Genomic DNA, 24,111 nt, shown 5'->3' on the forward strand with positions numbered 1-24,111 from the left:
AAAAATATTCTTGCAATAAAAAAAGAAATGTCTAAGATGGCGAATTTTGCGACTGCTGAAACATCTTCATCTTATTAATTTGTCCACAGAATTTTGATAACCACAAATAACAGTAACTAGGAACCTCAAGGTCTTCATCTCCATGTCAGATATGGTCACCTGGTTGCATGAAATAGTAATTCCATTCAGTATTGTAACTCACAAATCAATATGATGTCAAAAATACAATCAAAATCTTGTTGGATGAAACATATTTCAGCATATCTTTATGGGAGAAATGAAGGCAGTTTGTAATTCATCATTTTTCAGCAAGCCAGGCAGTTTGCCTTCAATAATGAATTTTTTTATCTAAAGTCTAATTGAAGGTTGTGCAGTGGACACCTAGCTAATTTCCATTTATGCAGCAAATTATAGTAGACTAATGCATGCTTTAGCCCTAACAAACTTTTAAGAAGACATTTATATAATGCATTAAACATTTTTTTAAGAAGGCATGGCCTTTATTTTCAGATAAGGTATATATCCCACACAAGTATGTTTTTACTTTCAATTTTTTTTTTACGTGTCATTATTTTTTTCTGAAGAATTTAAATATTCAATTAAAAATAAATTGTATTTTAATTAATATAAATAAAATAGTTAAATAATAAATAGACATATAAAATGTTTTTGCGTCGTTTTTGATAAAGCGCCGCTAAAGCTCAATCTATAGCGGCGTTTTACAAAAAGCGTCGCTAATGCCACTAAAGCTCAAAACGATGGCGTGTTATTGAAATTTTTTGCGGCGTTTTTCAAAAAGCGTCGCTAATGCTCGATCTATAGCGTCATTTTCCAATAAGCGCTGCTAATGCTTGACCTATAACGGTATTTTTCAAAAAGCACCGCTAATGCCACTAAAGCTCAACATAAAACGACAGCATTGTGCTTAATTTTTTTGCAGCATTTTTCAAAAAGCGTTGCTAATGGTCGACCTATAGCGGCGTTTTCCAAAAAGCGCCGCTAATGCTCGATCTATAATGGCGTTTTTCAAAGAGCACCACTAATGCTCGATCTATAGCGACGTTTTTCAAAAATCTTCGCTAATGCCACTAAAGCTCAACATAAAACGACAACGTTGTGCTTAATTTTTTGTAGTTTTTACGGTATTTTTCAAAAAGCGGCGCTAATGCTTGATCTATAGCGGCGTTTTTTATCAAACGCCGCTAAAAACCTATTTTGTTGTAATGAAAGAAAACTAAAAAACATATTTCAAAGGTTTAAAATAATAGATTAAAGTTAGAAAACAATTTACTTTGTTGAAAAAACAAAGATTTATTCAAGAAATCAAAAGTTCATCTCCTTCTCCTTCCCACCAAAACCAACATCAAAGATAAAGAAAAATGTTGAGTTCTTGATTGAGATATCTTGTTTATTGAAATTATTTCATGAAAAATGAACTCACCAATCTATAATCTTGTAAAGAAAATCAAGAGTTGATGAAAAGATTTCAAAGAAATTTGAGAGAAATATTGGTATGGAAAAGAAAATGAAATCATAAAATAAACTAATTCTAATCACTCCCTTCTCTTGCAAATTCAAAGTGATCAATTTGCTATCATGGGCTTTGTTTATTTACCAATAAGGACTTTTCCTCATCTAAATCATTTTTATTAATTTTCATACATTGGTCCCACTAATTTTACTAGCCATACAATTTAGTCCATAGGTTTTAATTAGTAAACTCTCTATATTAATCTATTGATAGTTCTAATTAATGCCTAATTAATAAAACTCTAATCTACTTATCCATTCTCAAAAACCTCTTGGTTAAACTTCTCAAAATAGCTTGATTTAAGAAATCTTACCCAAAAATGAAATTGTCTGACATTAGTGAAAGTCAAAGTGTCTAGCTCTAACACAAAATTAAAGTTCGTTGAGTTTGCCTATCAAATATTTGTTCGGTTGTAACAAGACATAGCAACTAGTATAAGAAAATAAAGTTGGACACCAAAAATTATTCACGTAGTTCGAAAACTTCCTACATGTATAGTACCTTGCCAGAAAGTAATCACTATAACAAACAAGTACAAGTGGTTTAACTCTCTCACTAAGTTGTAACATTACTCTTATGCTTCGAACTAGATTACTCTCCCTCTAAGACTATTCTCTTGAAAACTTAGGTGTAAATTGAAAAAACTCGTCAATTTCCTTACAATTATGCACTCAAAGAAACAATTCCTACTTGAACAATTAAAGTGTTTTTCAATTCATACTTCTAACCTAAACAGGCCGTCTAATATATAAGAATAAAAGGCTTGTTGAAATACAATCAATTACAATCACGAGTTCCTCTAAAATAACCATTTAAATAGGTCTTTAATTGAAGTGTATAGTCAAGAAATCTTCTTGTCATCGAACTCCTTTGAAGGATCAAATCTTCTATTTAAGGGAATTTCGATTGTTTGAATTTCTAAATCTAATCCTCACTTAGTTTGATTCTTCCACATAAAGGCTTCACTAATGAGCTGGAAACAGTTTACAAAAATTAGCAATTAACGATCCAAACAATTTTAGCCAAAATATGCGACTCAAATAAGGCAAGTCATAATGTTGTCCAGCTTTTACTTAAGTTGCACCTTGCATCGTAACCGGCGCTAACACAATCACTATGAAAAACACTAGAAATCACTTAAAGATGAAAGTTGCTGGGCACACAAGAAATTTCTCAATTCTGATTAACCTTGATATCATGCGCCGAGAGGATTTCTTTGACCCCTTCTTGTTGACTCCAGCTTTTGACATTTGATGTTAGAAGAGGTGATGTTTTGTATATACTATATCTTAATCCATACTACTTGGATTCCAGATTCAGATATAAGTGCTAGATGTTCTTATATGTACTACACAAGTATGTTCAGTCTTTTAAAGCTTGTCCATGTATTTGGAGAGTCGTTAGATAGTAATATCATCACACTCTTATTTTAATAAGTAAGAAAAATGAAGATTGTACTTTCATTCAAAGAATAGTATACAAAATTAGTGCTTCAAGATTGTTTTAACATTTGAAAAGATTCGGTTGAACAGGCACTGGAAACCAACAGATTGTTCATATTGGATCATCACGATTCACTAATGCCATATCTCAGAAGGATAAACTCTACTTCGGTAAAGACTTACGTGTCTAGGACCGTGTTGCTTTTGAGTGATGATGGAACTTTGAAGCCATTGGCGATTGAATTAAGTTTGCCACATCCAAAGGGGGATCAACATGGTGCTGTGAGCAAGGTTCATACACCTGCACAACATGCAGTTGAAGGTTCCTTATGGCAGCTAGCTAAAACTTACGTAGCTGTAAATGATTCTGGTGTTCATCAGCTCATAAGCCATTGGTATTGTATACGCGCCACTGAAGGCCAAGTATTATACGTTGGTTAACTTTAAATTTGAGAAGTGGGGGTTCATGCATATGGCTTTAGTTACAGGTTGAAAAACTCATGTAGTAATTGAGCCATTTGTGATTGCAACAATCGGCAGCTCAGTGTGGTTCATCCAATTCATAAGCTTCTCCACCCTCACTTCCGTGACACAATGTATATAAATGCAATAGCCCGGGGCATTCTGATTGATGCAGATGGATTTGTTGAGTGCTCAGTATTCCCTCAAAAATATTGCATGGAATTAACGTCATTAACTTATAAGGATTGGAATTTGGTTGACCAGGCCCTCCACAGTGATCTCAAGAAAAGGTAAATCTAATAGATTCTGATAAATCCATTGGATATTGAAATGATATTCTTCCATTTTGCTTTATTCAGAAGGGTTGCAGTCGATGACAAGGATTCACCAAATGATCTGCGAATCGTTATAAAAGACTATCCATATGCTGTTGATGGATTGGAGATTTGGTTTGCAATTGAAAAATGGGTAAGAGATTACTGTTCATTTTACTACAAGACCGATGAAGTGGTTCAACAAGACCCTGAACTCCAAGCCTAGTGGAAGTAAGTCCAAAACGAGGGTCACGGTGACAAAAAACAAGATCCATGGTTGCCTCAAATGCAAACACGCGAAGACCTCATAGATTCATGCACCATTATCATATGGATGGCTTCAGCTCTCCATGTAGCTATTGACTACGGCCAATATGCTTATGCAGGATACCACCCTAACCATCCTACCATAACCCGCAGGTTCATGCCTGAGAAGGGCACTCCCGAATACAACAAACTCAAGTCAAATCCTGACAAGGTTTACCTTCAAATAATCACTGCTCAAGCGAAGACAGTGATCGCGACTTCTCTGATTTAACTTCTGTCAAGGCATTCATCGGATGAGGTTTATCTAGGACAAAGCGGCGCACCTGAATGGACATCTGATGGAACACCGTTAGCAGCTTTTAAGGAACTCGGAAACAAGCTTCTGGAGACTGAGGAAAGAATTGTGCAGATGAACAATGACAAGAAAAATAAGAATTGCATCGGTCCTGTTAATGTGCTCTACACGTTGCTCTATCCTACCAGTGAAGCTGGAATTACAGTCAAGGGAATTCCAAACAATGTCACAATCTAATGATTTAAATGCAACCAATTAGGTGTTTGATACTTGTGACAGCTATCTATATACTAGTTTGTATTGCACGTGAATTTATCAAATCATTATACCGTAAATTGTCATGTGAAACAGAGGATCTACTACCACAAAAGATGCAACCTGCCTGCAACAATATGCCATGCATAGAGCTTTGAAGAGATTAAGAAATGAATTCAAAAACACCCCAAAATACTCGGGAATAAAGCACCGACCTACATAAAAATGAAGCCTAGAACTTGGAGAAGTTGAAAGTGGATATACATAGACATGATATCTATCGAATGAACTCAAAACATTAATTGTAATAACATCCATACTTGATCAAAACCATTAAGTAACAAGCTTAGCATCAAATCCTTAAACTTACAAGAAAACTCAACTCATCTTGAAGCACAAAGACAAAAAAAAAAAAAAAAAGATTAACCATGTTCAGACCAATATCACAAAGACAAACAAAAGAACCCATATTCAGAGCAATTATGTAGCAAATCAGTCACCCTTCTTCCTGAAAGAGCATCCCTCAGTGAGTCTAGCTCGACCTCCAGTCGGCTGGCAAAGGACAGTCTGACAGTTACCACATACCACCACAGTTTGAGAGTGGCTAAACACAGTTGTTCTGTCGAAAAACAAGAATGTAAATGTAATGAATTCCATCTATGTTAATGTACTCTCGTTCCAAAACATGTGCTCCATACATATTCGGACATAAGTACATAAATATGATACACTAAATATATAATAAAAAAATTATAAACAATTCTCATTTCCAATACTCAACAGACTAAATATTGTTACATGAATAAAGAAGATTCAAATTATACAAGGACTTACATGTTAAAGCAGCCTTGGCATTTGACATCCTTCGCAGAGAGTGAAAGAACAAAGTTAACCCCCCCGACATAACATATTTATATGAAAAGATAAAGACATAGATCACAAAGAAAAAGGTTTTAACAAATTACCATGAAGAAAGAATTGGGGGACTGAACGAGACGCTTGAGCTTGTGCTTCTTCTTCTCAAGTTCTACTGGAGGATTCAACAAATCGATATCGTTTTGGAGAACCTAATAATTTCAAACATCCGCGAATCAGGTTCTATTATAAAAACAACAAAACAATATAGTCGGAAGAAACTAAGCAAGAGCTTTAACAGACCATTTTCGCTTGGCTTGCTAGATGTTTCAAGTGCAACGTGTAAACCCTCGAAGCTTGCTAGGCGGCAGAGGTGAAGAAGGAGGCAACCAAGTGCCTATGTGATGATTTATATGTATATTGGTTGACCTAAGTCGGTTAAGACAGAAAACCCAGTAAAACCCCAAGGTTTAAAACATTAGCCCAAATTTTTCCAACACTAATTTCGGATTTATGTTTCAGCCCAGTCTTGTTCTAGCAATTGGGTTTCGGCCTTGGGGAACTCTGAGAGATGGATTGGATTCATCATCTTAATTATGATCATATTTATTTTTTTGTAAATAATTCTTAATTCTTTGTTAATTTTGAAATTAAGAAATTAGACCTATTAAAAAATAAAGAGTAGTTTAGTCTAGCAATTAATTACGTTAACAATTTTCTTTTAAATTTATCCTAATTTGACAATAAAAATTTTAAATTTAAATAGCGTGTCAACTATTTAGATAATATTTTTTCGCTTAATTACTATCTAAGGAAAAGGGAAAAAAACTCGAGTTCATTTGAATTAAAATCTAGGAAAAATATCATCCATATCCTTCCATAGTAGAAGTAATTAAAAAAGACATGTGTTTCATATGTAGATATGTCTAAAAACAATTAATGCAGTGGTTAGTCTAGTAGTAATTGGTTAGACCACTTGATAGTTGTATCAATTAGTAGAACATGAGGCGACCTATCAATGACCCTCTATTGGGAACAACCCATAAGCAATCTTTCGTTAGATACCTTTGTAGTGACCCCTTCCAGAATCATCTTGGGTTAACCTTTCGAGTATCCTACTTGATCCACTTTAGATCTAGTAAGGAGAATGTCAAAGTAGGACTGTATACTACCACATATGGCAACAACTAACCTATAACGACCTTGCCACCTAATTGACCATATAGGCAAGCCTACCCTTCGTATTGTCAGTTACGTGGCACTACCAAACAGGAGGACACTCTCCTATATATACCCCAAAGTAGGGCCAAGTCAAGTCTAAATACTGTCAAACTCGAGCTTGAGCTAGACTCGAAATTCAGAGCTCAATACTTAACTCGAGCTCAATTGAATGTTTATTTTTAAGCTCGAGCTTAACTCAAGATATAATCGAGCTACTCAAGCTCGAGCTCAATTAACCTCATTTACCAATATTTGCATTCAAGCTTGATCTTGAGCTCGACTTAATAATTAAGGTTAGGATTAATAATATATATTAAGGGCAATAAAATAATTTAGTAATATAAAATATGAAAAGTTCGATAAGACTTGCAATCCATTCGAGTCAAGTATTACTAGGCTCAAATTCCACTTGATTAGGAGCTCGAGCTCCTCGAGCTTGAGCTCAGCTCAATAATTACTGAATTGAGTTCGAATGTTTTTTGAATCGAACTCAAGCAACTTAAGAGCACCAATGTCTCATTTACACCCCTACCCAGAGCACAAAAGACAAATGATCTCTTTCCTCTCAAGAAAACCTAAGTATCTTACCTCATTGCCTATTGTATTCTCCTTTTCTCCTCATCTACAACCTCTTATTCTAGCTCTTTGCCTATCCTAGGTGAATTGGCTACCCTATCTCCACCATCATCTTCTTATTGTAAAATCTTTTGTTGAAATCTTGTATCAACAATTGGTGCTATGAGTGTGAACCAAACCACTATTGCCTATTCTTCCATTGTTGTCCTTGAAAATGTTGCAAACCAAAACCCAAACACAAACTTAACAACCTCCCCAAGTCACTCAACAACCACTTCTTAACCTTAACTAGCAACAAAGTACGCAACACTAATTCCACCTTCATCGGGCACCTCCTCCACTATCTCTCGTGATAACCCACACTTATCCTTTATATTACCAATTCCCACTTCCACCCGAGTGGTATGCCCAACCTCCTCAAGGCAACACTAGTGTCCCTTCCAATGAGGAAACCTCCCAAAACCCCAACTTCAACTCTTAATAGTTCACTAAGACGCAAGAGAAAATAAGCTTTCTTGAAATTCAATTTTTAGAGCAGCAACAACTCTATCGAAAACAATAAGAGCTTCAACACCTGTTGAGCCAAAAGAATGCAAGAAATGAACAAATTATAAAAAAAGCTCAAAGCTATTAGAGACCCTTCTAGAACCAACCACCCAACCTAGGAGGAGGAAACCACCAGTCCTTCCTCTAAAGGCATAGAAACCAACGCCTACCAAACAACCCTCAATGTCAACCTCAAGGTAACCTCCACCTAGCAGATTCTCAAAGCGAGGCCCTTCATAACCAAAATGTTTCCTAGGAGGAGCAAATGCTAGCACTAAGAAGAAAGTTATTATAAGAATTTTGAGGTGTCAAATCTAATGAAACCTCTTAGAGTTATGCCAATGAACCCCTTTCAACGGAAGTCTTAACCCACAACTTATCCTCAACCTTCAAGTTCCCCAAAGCTTTTTATGGGGTCAGAGAGACCTTGAGGACCACTCGACTCACTACAATAACCATATGAACATTTTAAGGGCCTTAGATACAATCAAGTGTAGGGTGTTCTCTATGACACCCACCCATACAGCCCTAACTTGGTATTTGTCTTTACCGAAGGGTACCATTCACACATTTGACCAACTAACCAATCTATTCATGAGTAGATTTTTAGCCAACAAGTCCCTTCAACAATCCCTAGAAAACTTTATCTTGATCTGCTAGGTAGTTAAGTTTTTATTGAATATTGCTATCAATTTTAATTTAAAATAATTTAAAGACAAATAATAAATATAATTTTATATTCTACTTTAACATTTAACAAGAATAAGTTATTTAATATAATATTAAAATTAAATAACAATGGTTATGTTATAAAAGTAAACTTTTTTATGATAAATCTATTTTTATTTTTCAAGTTTTTAAAATTTTAATTAAATTTATTAATTTTTTATATTATAAATTAAATTATTGTTAATTATTAAAATAAAATATTTAAAATTTTTTAATTAAATTATGTTTTTCAAATCATCAAAATTAATACCAATAAACTAGGAATATGCAGTCTGAGGCCACGGCTGCTGGTGGTGTTATGAGCATACGGGCACTTAGTTAGCTGATTTTCTGCGAAATATACACTTGTTCGATCCTTACGGCTGAGGTATGGGGGGCGCATGATGGGCTTCTGCAGGCGTGGGAGTTGGGGGATAGGAGAGTTACTCTAGTGATGGACTGCAAAGCAACAGTTCAGTTGCTGCAAGAACTGACAGCGGAAAAATCGTGTTTCGCCACTGTCCGAGGGCTCAACGGTTGTTGCGATGACAATGAGAGGTAAAGATTCAACATGTCTATAGGGAGGGAAACAGGACAGCGGCTGCTTTGGCTGCACATGCACTTCATTGCCCACTTGATTTCTGTAATTGGATACAACCGTCAGCTAAGATTTTATCTTTTTTACATGGCGACTTGGATGGTATACGGCATTCACGTTTGGCTGCTGTGTGAATTATATTGTTTTTCTCTCTATTATAAATAAATAATAATAATAATATTGAATTATAAATTTTTTAATATATAATGAAAAAATAAAGTGAGAAATTTCACAAGCGTACAACAAGCACAGAAAAAAGGAAGCAAAACTCTACAGTATTCGGACTAGCTGATGATACTACCTCATCCTGATGCTTTTTCTTTTCTTATTCGTTCTTCTTTGGGAGGATTGTTTTTCTTCAGCCTTAATGGCTTAAACCCAGAAACCTCTCTAATTATTTCTTCCACTGGAACTTCAATGCCGAGCTTCCTTTCCTAAAGCTTCTCAATTCCTCTCCATTCTCTTCAAAACCCACTTAAGGTAAGTCCCTCCACGAAACCCCAAACCCCTTTCTTCAAAATTCTCTCCCTCAAACTGTTGTTGTGATCAGCTAAATAATTCTAGAAGAGTATTCTTTTATTAAGATCACATTTTAATATTTTTATTTCTCTTGTGGGTTGGATATTTGATTTCTTCTTCAACTTTTATTCAGGGTAGATATGCAAATAAATCAGCTTCCTCTAGCCTTCCAGGCCTCGCAACCACCAAAACAGGTTACTTTTTTTCCCTACTTATCTTTCTTTTTGTGTAATTCTCAGCCATTTTTGTTAGAGTAAACTAGTAGTAAAAACAAGTTAAAATTAAGTGAATTAAATGTTGAGTTTTAGGCTAGAATTTAGTTACCATTGAAATGGATGGATTGTCAACTGTGGTTTTTCTTTGAATGTTGAATTGTTGCTGATTGATGAAATTCTTTCTTTTTGAATTCATAAAAGTGGAAATCTTTGTTCCGATGACAACTTTAATTATGTACCCTTGTTTATGAAATTGAAACTTTCAAACTAGCTTTTAGAATCAAAGGTACAGTAATAATATTCATCAAGCAGTAAGTTACTCTCTTCTTCTCATCATCATCAGCCCGTTTTAAAATGGATGCTACAAGTTAACAAGCCTTTCCTTTTGGGAGCTTCAATGTAAGCCGTTAGGTTGCCAAGAGAATTTCAGGAATATGATTAAAGGGTAATCTGGGAAGGTGAAAATGCAACCTTTATCCATAAGGTAGATGAGAATGTGTCCAAGTGATTGACATTTTTGGAACAGATAGTTGCATTACCACTTTGACTTGCAAGAACAACTGAATCAAGCTATGTTACTCAGATTTTGATGTGAGTGTCCAGTTTAGGCATGTGTTCAACATTTGTATTGTATGTTCATTTTGTCTAAGTTCTTCAATGTGTTTGGAGGGTCATATCCCCATAAATACCTCATAAAGATGTTTGGATACAGAACCTGGACACGGGTATTGCCATAAAATTGAAGAGTCAAAGCAACATAGGTGTCAAGAACAACACAAAACTTGGTAAAAGCCAAAGATTAACACTGTGAACAGATTCTCTTTTTGCTATGTTCAAAATCAAAATACAAAATAGTATATTTGGTTATATGGTTGGTGTTTGTTTTGGTCATTCCCTTGCCAGTGTGTGCTTTTGTAAGCTGATATTGTAAGTTCCTACATGCAGCATCAGCTCCCTGCATCTCAAATAAAGGCATATGTTCTGTCAATGGTGAACATCATCTGAATAGCCCAACAAAGCATTCTGAAGATATTGATTCATGTAGTTTGAATGTAAGTCCTTGTACTTCCAATTGTAATAATGGGTTATTGGGTAGGACCAGATATCGATGATGGTTGGGGATTGTAGAAGCTTGTGTCTACCAAAGTAGGTGATTCTTTTTAAAATTGCATCAATGGTTTTTTGCATGCTCCTTCTGGTAGCTGGAATATTAAGGATAAAAAGTATAAGTTATCCATTGTCAGTATATGAATCTGGTAATTTCCGAATTGTTCTCTAAGGAAACTTTATTTTGTATAGAGAAATTTCTTTACCCTTGGAAGACGTAGTTAGTGAAAATTACATATGATTCTGATTTTCCGGTCTCTTTATGTCTATAGTCATTAGCATATCTAATGCAAGGAAAAATTGTTGTGGAAGGTTATCTTATCCAGGGTCTTTATTTTCCTTAAAACACTCTTGTCAAATTACATATTTGGGCATGAGTACGGAGTACGATCCTCAAAAATATATAGATAAAAAGTTAGAAAAAATTGAGCATACTCTTATTAGATGCATATTTGTGTCCGTACTCACCTCTAATCTAGGTACCATTAATTGAAGGGATGGGTGAATGCATCATTTAGAAAACAAAAAATAGTAAAGAAATGTTTGTTCTCCTCTATGGAGTTTCCTTCTGTTCTCATTTCGGTTTCCTTCTATGCATGTCACCATGCATATAAGATGGTGGCCTAGAGGCTTACCTGACCAAACTCTTAAAACTATAATTTGTTAGATTGTGGCCAGAGGTTTACCTGCTCCCCGGTACTAACTTCTAAATAGATAATCACCATGGTTCTTGGCTTCTGAAAGGGAAACAAGCTCACAGGAACTAGTTCCTGGGATCTTACTACGTTCTTTTTAGGTCAGCTGGCGCTCACCTTGACCCAATCCTCAGTTAATAAAACTTGGGTTTTCAGCTCTCTAGTTCTTTTTTTGGGGTCATTCAAGTTCTCCAGTTCAATGGTTTATTTTAGGTTGAGTAACCATTTTTCCTTTTGGACAATGGTTTAGTTAGATGGGTTGCAGTCACTTTTGGGTTTGGGCTCACAACAATTGATAAATCTTCAATAGAAAGTTTATATTTTATAACTTTTTATGTGTATATACCTAATGATTACATTAATTACAACCCAAATTGTTACATCTTATATCAGAAAATTTTAAAATACTTAAAAAATAAATAACCTTATAGTAAATATTTAATTTTAAGGGTGTTTTAAGTTTCAATTGGCAAACTGATTGCGTATATATCGTTTATAAATGTATAGTTCATCAAATATAAATCAAATAGATAGGATTAAATTATCACTAAAAAATTCGACAAGTCATAATAATTTATCCTTATTTTTGTATGACATGTCAAATCAAAATTAAAAAATAATGCCTAAAACAAAAATTAATAGGAAAACGAAATTGCAATATATTCTAACATTAGACATCAATATTTCAGGAAAAATAAAAATAAAGGAAAGAAACACTTATTGTTGAACCAAATGAGCGAAATATTATCAGAATACTTCTTGTATGTTTGGATTTAGCTGGTTTAGATAATTCTTTCAATGGTGGTTGAATATTTACTCTTATCTAGACCTTTTTCTTCATTACCTTTAAGTTAATAAACAATCATATCTTCAGGAACTAGGACTAACTAGTTAAACTAGCAAAGTAAACATTTGCTTGTCATTGGCTTTTGAATGAAATTTATACAGTTTTCTGTTGATTCAAATGCTATGGTAGATATTTGAGGTATGTGAAAGTTATATTGATAAAATTCAAAGTATTGATATAATTAAAAATAAGCATTGGTTTCCTAGTATCCATGATATGCATGGAGCAAATGAACATCTATGTATGCATATTCTTAGACCATTGTAATGTCATTACATGCATCAACTTTGTTGTGGACCATCAGCATTTCTCATTGATCATATATTATATCAAACTTTTAATACGATATGCATCTCTTGCTATGCATCTGAAGGCACATTGCAATTTGCAACAATGTTGCACTTGCCTACTCTGAGTTGCTGAAGCTCACATGGACTATTCATGAGCCTCCTGCTTTCTGTCCTGAAAAATGGGCGCACTGAATGCAATTACAACACCAGATTGCTTTAATTTATTGACATTCACCATTGCCAAAGTTCCAGACAGCACTCACAGACAAGGGATGCAGGCCCTTCAGGAGTTCAGGTTATGGAGCTCAATACCGCAATTCCGTGGTCGGAGCCAGCGGCAACAACATTTATCCTTAAATCATTATATCAAGAAAACTTCACATAATACCACATTGATATAGTTGGTCCGTGAGTTTTGAGGTTTTCAAAATCATCCTGTACTCAAGAATACTGCTGCAGATTAGTACATTGGTATAGTTAGACTCAAAGCTTTGAGGCTTTCAAAATCACTATGTAAAGAAACCATCACACAAAATGCTGCAATGGTTATGGTTTGATGCAAAAAGTTTGGGATTTAATCAGCTTTTGTCTCCTGTACTACCTCATTTATGTATTATTCTTCTCCTTTTGAAAGGGGAAACATTTTGAGTTGGAGTTTCTTTCACCCCTTTTGGATGGAAAGAGAGTGGCAACATACCATAGTTGAGAAGTGGTCCCAAGAGCTTATAGAAGCCCTAGGATTGATGCCCTAAGGCCTTGACAGATATTCTAGATTTATTAATTAGGGTTCAAGCAATCATCTTTTATGGGAAAACAGCCTGAACCAATTGTATATATGGTAAAAAAAACAAACAAACAAGCATGCCTGAAGATTTAAATTGCAATTTTCACGATTACTCATGTAATGTGAAGCTACAGTTTCAGTGGTCCCCGTTTCTAGGGTTTAGGGAACCCTTAACCTAGTATATTTTAGCCTGTTTTTGACTATTCTTTTGCTGGAGATCTATGTGGAACATGGCAACAGTGCTTGCCAATGCTAACACACACATCCAGAAAGGGTATTCATTGTTTCAAGTCTGGATTTACTGAAAATTTTACGTTTGGACTTTGGAAAAGAAATGGGAAAATGTGCTTGGGCTCTTGTTTTCACTAAGACTACTAGAGAAATGATGTCAATAGTGAAGAAATGTGATTTGCACCTTTGTTTCACTTGTTTATTTTTAATTTTTCTCTTGCTTTTTCTTTTATTGGATATATTTTTTCTTCCTTACAAAGGGGGCCAGGGAATGGATTAGCTGCAGATGGGATCTAAGTTAAGGGTGCCAACTAGGAGAAGCCTTTCTTTTCCTTTTCCCCCGTTTTTCTTGTTTTATATTTCCCTCTTTTGGAAGGGATAAGAAGATTAGCAAAACAAAAAAAGGGATAAGGATTGAAATCTTAGAACCCCCCCCCACCCCCCCAATTAATTAAAGAACTGATATGACTTATCATGTAGTTTGATTTCGGATTGTTGAAGATCAATGGTCCTTTTTCTATATATCTATAGCCTCATTCTCCACCTAAAGAGCCTTGGATAGGTTAGTGAAGCATACAGCTGAATACTGCTACTACTATAAATGGTGCCATACACAGTACAATCAATATTCAACTTTATTTTTCAGATGGTGCTTTGATAGCAGACCCTAAACCTAAGTGGAAATCAACTACTGTACATGATGATTTATAATTGTATAACTCAATGATAATTACACAATACTCATGACATGTTCTGAACTAATCATTTGATGCATCGTCAAGGAAATATGCAGGAAAAACAGCTTTCTTATTAGAGTTACAATTGTAAGAAAACAGTTAATCTGACAAATTCTAATCTCATTTCTCCAAAATTGTATCTTCAGGTTCTAAAATTACAAAGAGATTAAGATTCTAATTATCAATTCAAAGAAATCTAATTTCTCCCTTTGATGTATCTAACATGTTTATGCATAAAATCCACTGACTAATTAATATTCAGCAGTCTTCTCTAAGCACTCAGCTCAAACTTGAGCTGCATCAAACTCAAGTATAGATAAAGCAAAATATCAATAAATTCCATTAAGTCTCATTTCTAGCTAAGATAAAAAGAAACAAGCAAAATACGGATCATTCATTTCATAATTAACTTACACAGAAGTTTCCCTTTGCCGCAAAATGTAGGGAACCAAAGAGAGAAGAGAGAAGGAAAGAGTATGTAAAGGAGCATAAATCAAGGAAATTAAGCTACAAATTAACCTTATAGTGTAGTAAAAAAAAAGCTAGAGAAGATCGAAATCAATTGATTACAACCTGTCGTCCTTGATCTTGCTCATTCATATCCCACCATTAATTCACCATACACACACACACACACACACACACACACACACACGCATACATACTATATATGTTTGTTCAGGCCTTTTGTCTCAATTCTCAACTCTAAACTCTTGTGCTTGGAGCTTCAGCCTGTTGATGAGGTGGTTGGTTACTTCTATCTTCTGATGATTCTTCATCTTTGTCTTGAGAGCTTATGCAGGTAGCTTTGTTTTGGGTAGCTTTGTCTCTTTCAACCTCCCTATATTTATGTAAATACCTTACTATAGCATCAGCATAGTTGTCAAACCCTAGAGCACCCAAAGCCCAACAGATGTCATCTCCATTGACAGTCTTACGATTCTCTTTGCGACACTTGTCAGATGCCTCGCCAGTGACAAAGCTTATAAACTCTGTTGCACATTCTTGCAGTGTTTGTTTAGCCTCTTTTGAAACCTTGGCATTTGGTGGCAGGATTTGTTTCATAATCCTGCCCACGTTGGCAATTGGCAGCAATCTCTCTTGTTCATCTACCATGCTTGCAACTCAAAAATCTGATGATGAACTTGATGTTCTCAAGCTTAGACACGTAGCTCTTTCTGATCCGTAGCCTTTCTTATATTATATATAAATGAGGATCTGCACGTTTATGTATGTATACATGCATGTGTATATGTACTATGAGCTAGGATGCAACATCATCATTTGATGACATCCTGGTTTCACAATCATCACATTCACTCCGTTGTATTCAAATCACTCTTAATCTTCTATATGCGTATATGTATCTTATACATAAAAGGTAATTAAAAGGTCTTGAAACAGCCTCAGGTACTTACCTATTCTAAATATTCTTTTAAAAGTTGAGAGTTCGAGTGAATTTAAAGGCGATCTGAATATTAATTATTAGTCAAATATTTTGAGGGTATAGGTTAGATAATGAAGCAAAAAAAATCTTCCAAAGACAAACTTTTTTATCCTTCAAATCTGCTATGCGAATGAGATTAAGGATATTCGTTCTTACTTATTTTCTTCAGATTTTCTTTTTGTCTATTGAGCAAATACTAACTCAAGCATCAAAACACTTACCTAATCAAAGATGTGAAAATTTTGAACACACTAGCAAATCCAAATCAATTTTAAACATGAAATACTGTCCCAATATCATGCCATTAAGACCTTCATTCAGGTGGTTTTATCAGATCACATCTCAAGAAACCTTCAAGCTTTCACCTTAAGTAGCATCTTAATTAGGTAAAATGAACACAACTTAGGTATAAAACAATGCCAAGTGGAAGTTTTTATGTCAACTTTACTAACTAATGGTCAGTATTATCCTTAATCCAAATCAAGCTAGATTATGCAACTAATGCAAAATTCTTAAAATTCTAAACTATTTAAGCTATCACTGACCAATCAAAGTTCAAGCAAAAGTGATCAAGAGGGCTTTTTCTACATAGAAAATCTTGATATATCTACAGACCATTTGCAGCAGGTTCTCCACAAAAAAAAAACCTCAAACCCTAAAAAGACTTAACTATGGTCCCCCCATTTCATTCCCCCCACTATCACCTTAAATGGCTTCAACTCTACCCTCATAAACTGCAACTTTTTTATCCATTTTGCTCTCTAAATATCTCCATCTTTAGCTTAAAATATTATTTATAGACAATATATTCAAAATAAGCAGAGGATATTTTCGCATGTTTTAGTATTTATTATACTTTTTATCATATAACAGCACACCTAAAAAGAATTTGATTCATGCCGATTGAGTATTAATTCATTATACTTATGATATTGCAAAATCTTAAAAATTGTGGGTTCAGGTAGACTTAAAATTGTAATGTCCATTTCAAGTAAACACAATTAGTTAAGGGTTCGGAGGGTAAGAATAGATTAGAATATATATCACCAAAAAAAATTGATTTATAAACTTAGTGTTTGAAATCCTCATATTAGCTCATAAATTATAGATTAAATTCAGATTTTGTCACTATTTGGCTGCAACGAATTCCTTTTTTTCATAAAATTAGTTTTGTTAGGTTTTGGTCAACTTTAGATAATAACTCTTAGTGTAGAAGTTAACATATGAGGCCATACTCCATATTGAGTACTTTTTGGCAGATATTTACATTTAAAAAGACTAGTTATCTCATTGTGGGAATTCTTGTGGGGTTCTACATGCATCAATCTTATAGCTGGCTCCACTAACAATTCCCACTAAGCTTGAAAAAGTTATCTGCAACCATTATACATACTATATATTACGGAATTTTGCAGCAGGTTTTTCATTTGGCTAGTAGTTCACATTATAATTTAGTGTCACTTAGGCATAATATTGTTCAAGATCATAACCAGTCTTGGTCTTTAGAGTTTGATTTTCAGTAGATATCAGTGCTTCCACTACCTCTTAACCTTTCCCACTCAACAAAAGGTCACTTCTATGTTAAGCTTATCCATTTTCTTATGCATTTAAAACAAAACATTGTTAAAGAGGCATGACTAACTAAAATCATTTCAATTTGCCTCAACAATTTATTGGATTTAGTTAATGAATTGTACTTACTACTTAAAGCTTCAAGAGTAATATTGCAAGCAAGTCTCAGACCGAGATTTAAGTCCAATTGATTCAAGTAGTCACCTAAAAGGATTAATATATCTAAATCCTAAACTGAAAATATACAGCTTTAAATTAAAGACTGTAAAACAGCACAATCAGATTCCATCTTTTTGAAAGCAAGAAACATCCTCATATGCCATATAACACACATTTGACATTAAAAATTAATCATATATAGTTTAATATATTAATTGAGCTAAAGGACATTTTCTTATCAAGCTAGTTGCCTGTTACAGCAAAAGATGCTTAGAATAATATAAATGCAAAAGCTGCCCAAACCTTTCACCCAGTCACTTGCATCAAGGGTTTTCAAACATTATTATTATAATCTAGCTGGGGTTCCATCCATAAGGGATTAAACAAAAGGGCATTAACAGTATAACCATGGAAAAGGGGGAAAACCCTAGAATGTTGGAACTTTTTTTAGGTCTTTAATTGCGGTAATAATAAAATATACAATATTTTTCCTGGTTTCATCTTGTTAATTAGGCCATAACCTAACTTTGGTATGAATTCCTTTCACTGTGTCTGCAATGCACTCAATAATCTAGAATCTGATTTGATTTAATCTAGTTTTGTCTGAAAATGACATGTTTAATTAATATATAAAAGAAGAAGTGTATAATTAACTTTCTAGAGTTAGGGTTTATAGCCTTGGTGATACGGGGTTGCGCGCGGACCAAGATCGAGTTGCCAAGTCACGAGAAACTCCTACGAAAACCCTAAACAATTAGATCTGAAACGAAACAGAAAATTAAAAGATTAGATTTTTGAATTTTCAGATCTGAAATAAAATCCCCAAATCAGCAAAGAATCAAATTGAGAATAGAAATAAGTGTTAGGGTTCTTGAAACCCTCAAGGAGATTGTGATTCTGCCCAATTGAACACCAAGATAGTTTTCCCCAAATTTCGACAATCTAATTTCACCCAAAAAGAGTATGGAAAAACACTAGAAATTGGGGATTTTTGGGCTGATTCCTTAAGATAGAAAAAGGCTGAAAACACAATAAGAACAGAAAATAGATTAGATAATGATTCAGCACAAGTAGAAATAAAGAAAGAATTGACAGTAAGAAATTAAAAGATAAGTCCTAAGAAGCCTTGAAATCTCGAAAGATCTCACAACTCCCTTCAAACGGCTCTAATCTCCCCTCCAAAGAATATCAATGGCAAGAAGAAGGTTGAAGATGGCTCCCACAATCACAAGATTGTTAAAACAACTTCTAAAGAAAACTCAAGAGACAAATCTTGGAGAAAACTCAAAGAAAATTCTGCTCTCAACAAATCTGAAATTTTAATAATAATGATAAGTGTTTAACAAGGTGGACAGCCATGCCTTTAAATAGGCCTTGTAACTAGTCCTAATCTAATTAGAAAACTAAAATAAAAAAAAACTCCTAATTATTTTAATATGGAAATTCGGTCAAAGGTCATTTTATCTAGGACTCTTGGACTGAATATTGACATAAAAATTTAAACTAAGTAAATAAAAAAATAAAAATAAAAATAAAACTTTACAACTTGGGCCACTTTGACAATTTGGCCTGATTTTCAACTAAGTATGGATGGATTTCTTGATTGGGCTGGGAATTTGCTTATTGGGCCTCGCCTTCAAGAATTTGGGCTTTTGTGACTCGTATCACTTGGTTAATAGGATAGCTCAGAACTTGATGCTTTTCTTGTTGTTGAAGAAGGTCAATTTTTGTAGCTTTATTATCTGATTACCCATTGGTTATTTGTGCAGAAACTTTTCTGGAAATTCATGTCACATTGGTTAACCTGTTTTCTTGAAAACACATTAAAGCTTCTTCTTTTTTGCTAAACCAAAAGGTTACAAAACTAAGAAAGGCAACAGAAAAACCCAACACACCAAAAGGACTAAAATATACTTAAAAAGACACCTGAAAACTCAAATATATACATTACAAGAACCTTAGAGAAATCACCTAAAACAAGGATACACATCACCTAACAAACACTTACACTCACTAAAACCAAATGTCAAACACTTAACATTGTATACATAAAGCTCTTACAAATTAAACCAGTCAATGCCAATCTCACCTGGTCCGTTGCTTGTAATTGCATAATTCCTTCCATCACAACAGCACGGTTATTAGCTAGCAATCAAAACCAAGAAAGAAACGCATAATCATCAACTCCTGGAGTGATTAAATGCTAAAGCTACATATTTTATGTAATTAATTTGGTTAATTTATGAGAATGCACCACTAATTTTGCCATATTTATTGAATTTTATGCAGAAATGTAATTTGGGGCTAAATAGAAGAAAAATGAAACAATTGGGGCAAATTGAAGAAAGAAGCAAAAAAAGAGGGCCAAAGTAGAATTTTTCCAATATTAATTAGTTGAAAATTGTGTTGACTTAGTGGGGGAGATTATTTTGGGATTTATTTTATTATAGAATATTTTTTCTTAATTTCCTATGACTAGTTGGCTCCTAATTTAGTAAACTCCCTAGTATAAATAGAGCTTGTATTGTTCATTAATTCATCAATCAAAAAACATTTAGCTTTTATCTTTCAAATTCTCTCCTTTCTCACGTAGCCTTTGCTATTTCTTAGTTTGTTTTCCTTCAATTTATTAGTTCCAGTAGCCTACTATCCATTTCACCTTTATTTTTAACTTTTCACAAATTTATTTATTGTCTTTAGTTTCTTTAACTTTCAATTCCTAAAACTTCCAGCTTGTTACTACTTACCATTTACAACTCTTTTTCAAAATCCCTTTTTCAACCACCCCACTTTAATATATTCCAACCCCCATACTCAATCACATCACCCACATTTTCACCCATTTACCTTAATTAATTTATCAAATACCAACATGTCCCAAACCTTAGCCAACTAAACCCATTTTTAGCTTTAGGCCGAAATTAGCCTCGTCAAAACCCGTGAGTTACGAACCCGAGCCATTTAACTCTTAAAATTCCAGTACTTATTACTTCTCCGGATTAAGAGTATGATTTTGTCAGCTCATAAAGTCAGATCAACACTAAGTAAAAAAAGACGTTGTCTGATTTAGTGTGGTTAGACGTACAGTTGGAATTCCGAAAGGAACGTTTCTAATCGGTTTTCTGTGAACACATTGGCGTGCCAAGTGGAGATTACTGTTTGGTTCCGTCAAGGGAAGTAGTAACCGGATTTAAATGTCCCATGCGGTTGAGGGCATTGGTTCGAGCTAGGCTCTTCTAGAACGCAAAGCTGCCGGAATTCTAAATCACGAACGTTTCGTGGTTGTTCAATCGGTAAGAATTAGTTATTGGACGTTCCATAACTAATTTACACAAGGAAGAGTTGGTGTCCGAGGCGTCCTTGGTAGCTATAACTAGCTTATTGGAAAAGAGGAGTTCATCCAATTTCGAGGATCGGTTCAAAGACAAGGAAAATTCGTGTCTAAAGGTGAGCTCATTCTAATTAATTTTTCTTAATATTTATTTCACGGTTTTTATTATTTTGTTTTCAACTTTTACTTTTGACGTTATTTTTCTGTTTATTTCAGGTTTTCAAATTTTTATCCCCCTGAATGTCTTGGGCACGACAACTGCCCCGACATAAATCTGGTCAAGCGAGCAACAATTTACAGTAAATCCAGTCTCTGAGGGATCGACCCTACTCCCTATACTGCTTAAATCGCAAATTAGGCGTAGGTTTATATTGGTGAATTCGACTTCCATCATTTTTGGCGCCGTTGTCGGGGACTGGCAACACTTATAATTGTTTAAATCATCTTCATGACCAGATCTTCATCCGGAGATCTCGAATACGACCCAGAGATCAAAAAATCAGTACGAGCACGACGAATAGAGACAGAAGCTCTTAAACGTGCAAGTAAAGTAGAGGTTGAGATAGGACAAGGGCTCTTAGAAACCGACATTGAAAAATTGAGACAAGCTATTCGTGCAAAGGCAATTCGACGTGGGAAACAAGTCGAAGTGGTTGATCCTGAGACCGAACCACTTCCTAAAACAAAAGAAGTAGAAGACAACCTCGGTGAACCAGAAAGGATGGCGAACCGAACCATTCGTCAGCTAGCCGCAGCTCTTAACGAGCAAACACCGTTATGCATCAACTATCCAGCCGGAGAAACCCCATTCGAGTTAAAATCAGGTCTGATCCACCTTTTTCCCACTTTTCGAGGCTTGAAGAACGAAAATCCACACACTCACTTGAGAGAATTCCACATGGTCTGCTCAAGCATGAAACTACAGGGAGTAACCGAAGATGAAATTAAACTTCGGGTCTTTCCTTTTTCTTTCGTTGATACAGTAAGAGAATGGTTATTTTACTTACCCCCTAGTTCTATTACAACGTGGGATGACTTATCTCGTATTTTTCTTGACAGATTTTTCCCAGCATCGCGAGTAGTTGAACTTAGGAGAGACATAGTGAGAATCCGACAAATGGAGAGTGAATCGCTCTACGACTATTGGGAACGATACAAAAAACTGTGTGCAAGTTGTCCTCAACACGGTTTGACCGAGCAATCACTTCTTCAGTATTTTTACGAGGGTTTGCTCTCTATGGAAATGAAAATGATTGACGCTGCTAGTGGAGAGGCGCTTGTCAATATGACTCCTCAAAGGGCAAAAGAACTGATATCCACCATGGCAAAAAATTCTCAACAGTATCGGCCAAATTCAGAACCCACAAGACGGGTTAATGGGGTAAACGTTTCATCCTTAAAAGATAAATTGGATAAGCTCACTAATATTGTTCAAACTATGTTTACAGAAAAGAAAAATCTAACTCAGCTGTGTGGAATTTGTACTACATCTGAACATCCGACGGATTTGTGCCCAATCCTTAACAAAAATTCAATGGCACATGTTGGCGATGGCGAAGGTTTTTAGTGACCTCCACAAAGACGCTATGATCCTTTCTCTAACACCTACAATCCTGGGTGGAAGGATCATCCCAACTTGAATTATGGAGCTAATCCCCGATATAATCCGTCATACCAACCGAGACCTTTGCAACCACCGCAACCGCCACCCAAGCTGAGCACATCTCTAGAAGATATTGTGGAAAGACTTGCCGTCGATGCTGCAAAATATCAACAGAGGACAAATGCATCAATACAAGAGTTAACTAATCAAGTTAGTAAACTCTCGATGGCAGTTAATCGTTTAGAGTCTCAAGGTAAATTACCTTCCCAGATAGAGCCGAATCTTAGGCAGAATGTAAGTGCAATAACTCTTCGTAGCGGAAAAGTTTTGGAAACAGCTCCAGACAAAAGTCATGGGCAAGACAACGAATGGGAAAAGCAGATCTCTGATCCAAAAGTCAGAATGGAATCAAAAATCCAGAAACCGTTGGATGCTGAAATGATATACTCGATTTTCGACAGTGATTGGGTTAGCCCGGTTCATGTCGTGCCCAAGAAAACTGGCATGATAGTGGTGAAAAATTTTTCAGAAGAGCTAGTTCCTACCCGAGTCCAGAATGGATAGAAGGTTTGCATCGATTACAGGAAGTTGAACGCAGCTACCCGGAAAGAGCATTTTCCACTTCCCTTCATCGATCAAATGCTCGAGCGATTAGCTGGTAAGACTCATTATTGTTGTCTCGATGGATATTCAAGATTTTTCCAAATTCTGGTGGCGCCTGAGGATCAAGACAAAACAACTTTCACGTGCCCTTTCGGAACGTTTGCGTATAGACGAATGCCGTTTGGACTCTATAATGCTCCGACCACTTTCCAGAGATGCATGTCGAGCAAATTCTCCGATTATGTCAAGAAAATCATTGAAGTCTTCATGAATGACTTCACGGTGTACGGATCTTATAGACGATTTATAAAAGACTTCTTGAAGATCATGCAACCGCTTTGCAGTCTATTACAAAAGGATAAAGAATTTGAATAACACAGGTCGTCGAGCTAAACGACGTTAAACAAAGCGCTGTTGGGAGGCAACCCAAATTTTCTTTTCCTTTATGCAAATAAAATTTTTGGTAAAATGGAAAATGAAAATGCATGTCGAGGATTAGTTCTGTCTAAGGAAAGACTTGGTACTTAAGTATGTCCATTGTGACTCACCTCTCTTTCCTGGGAACTTACTTGAAGCATTTATCACGACTATTTTACCAAATCTCGTAATCTTAGTTTTTAATAATTTATTTCTTGAGTTTATAGCTTAGCTAATAAATTTGAAAAGAAAAAAATTTTAATTTTCCTATTATTATTATTTATTTTTACTATTTTATTTTATTTTTGTAGGAAAACATTCCAAGACAAAATTAAATTCTACATGTCAACCCACAAAATTCTTTTTATTTCAGCCAATGCCCACTCTACCTACAAGACCAACCTCCACGACATTGAAATACATGGGGAGTTTCTTTTTTCTCTCTTTCTCCTACTTATCTTTACTTTTATTCTTTGAATTACAT

The 24,111-nt window shown here is 35.0% G+C and overlaps 2 protein-coding genes, 1 long non-coding RNA gene and 1 pseudogene across 3 annotated transcripts; 2 read left to right on the forward strand and 2 right to left on the reverse strand.

Moving 5' to 3' along the window:
* Nucleotides 1-2,799: 2,799 nt before the first annotated feature.
* On the forward strand, nucleotides 2,800-4,548 carry LOC107889800 (probable linoleate 9S-lipoxygenase 5; annotated as a pseudogene).
* Nucleotides 4,549-4,851: 303 nt separating this feature from the next.
* Nucleotides 4,852-5,872, reverse strand: LOC107888311 (40S ribosomal protein S27-2). Its single transcript, XM_016812378.2, has 4 exons — nucleotides 5,725-5,872; nucleotides 5,532-5,633; nucleotides 5,401-5,429; nucleotides 4,852-5,185 (listed from the first exon to the last, which is right to left on the reverse strand). Exons 1-4 carry the CDS (start codon nucleotides 5,725-5,727, stop codon nucleotides 5,059-5,061), a joined length of 261 nt encoding a protein of 86 aa, XP_016667867.1. The 5' UTR covers nucleotides 5,728-5,872; the 3' UTR covers nucleotides 4,852-5,058.
* Nucleotides 5,873-9,291: 3,419 nt separating this feature from the next.
* Nucleotides 9,292-13,321, forward strand: LOC107888312 (uncharacterized). The gene is made up of 4 exons (XR_005923086.1): nucleotides 9,292-9,550; nucleotides 9,723-9,783; nucleotides 10,750-10,856; nucleotides 12,827-13,321. It is a non-coding gene; the product is annotated as an uncharacterized lncRNA (long non-coding RNA).
* A 1,736-nt stretch (nucleotides 13,322-15,057) lies between these two features.
* Nucleotides 15,058-15,801, reverse strand: LOC107890158 (nuclear transcription factor Y subunit B-4). The gene has a single exon (XM_016814660.2). It carries the CDS (start codon nucleotides 15,609-15,611, stop codon nucleotides 15,201-15,203), a length of 411 nt encoding a protein of 136 aa, XP_016670149.1. The 5' UTR covers nucleotides 15,612-15,801; the 3' UTR covers nucleotides 15,058-15,200.
* Between the last annotated feature and the right edge of the window lie 8,310 nt (nucleotides 15,802-24,111).

The sequence above is a fragment of the Gossypium hirsutum genome, chromosome D13, assembly GCF_007990345.1.
Source record: "Gossypium hirsutum isolate 1008001.06 chromosome D13, Gossypium_hirsutum_v2.1, whole genome shotgun sequence".
Classification (NCBI taxonomy): domain Eukaryota; kingdom Viridiplantae; phylum Streptophyta; class Magnoliopsida; order Malvales; family Malvaceae; genus Gossypium; species Gossypium hirsutum.

Bases quoted from the DNA above. Each gene is read 5' to 3' on its own strand.
- LOC107888311 (XM_016812378.2), bottom strand. The intron at 5,430-5,531 runs GTAATTTGTTAA...CTCTCTGCGAAG, and splicing joins CCCCCAATTCTTTCTTCATG to GATGTCAAATGCCAAGGCTG. The intron at 5,186-5,400 runs GTAAGTCCTTGT...GTTTTTCGACAG, and splicing joins TGCCAAGGCTGCTTTAACAT to AACAACTGTGTTTAGCCACT.
- LOC107890158 (XM_016814660.2), bottom strand. From the start codon at position 15,611: ATGGTAGATGAACAAGAGAGATTGCTGCCAATTGCCAACGTGGGCAGG.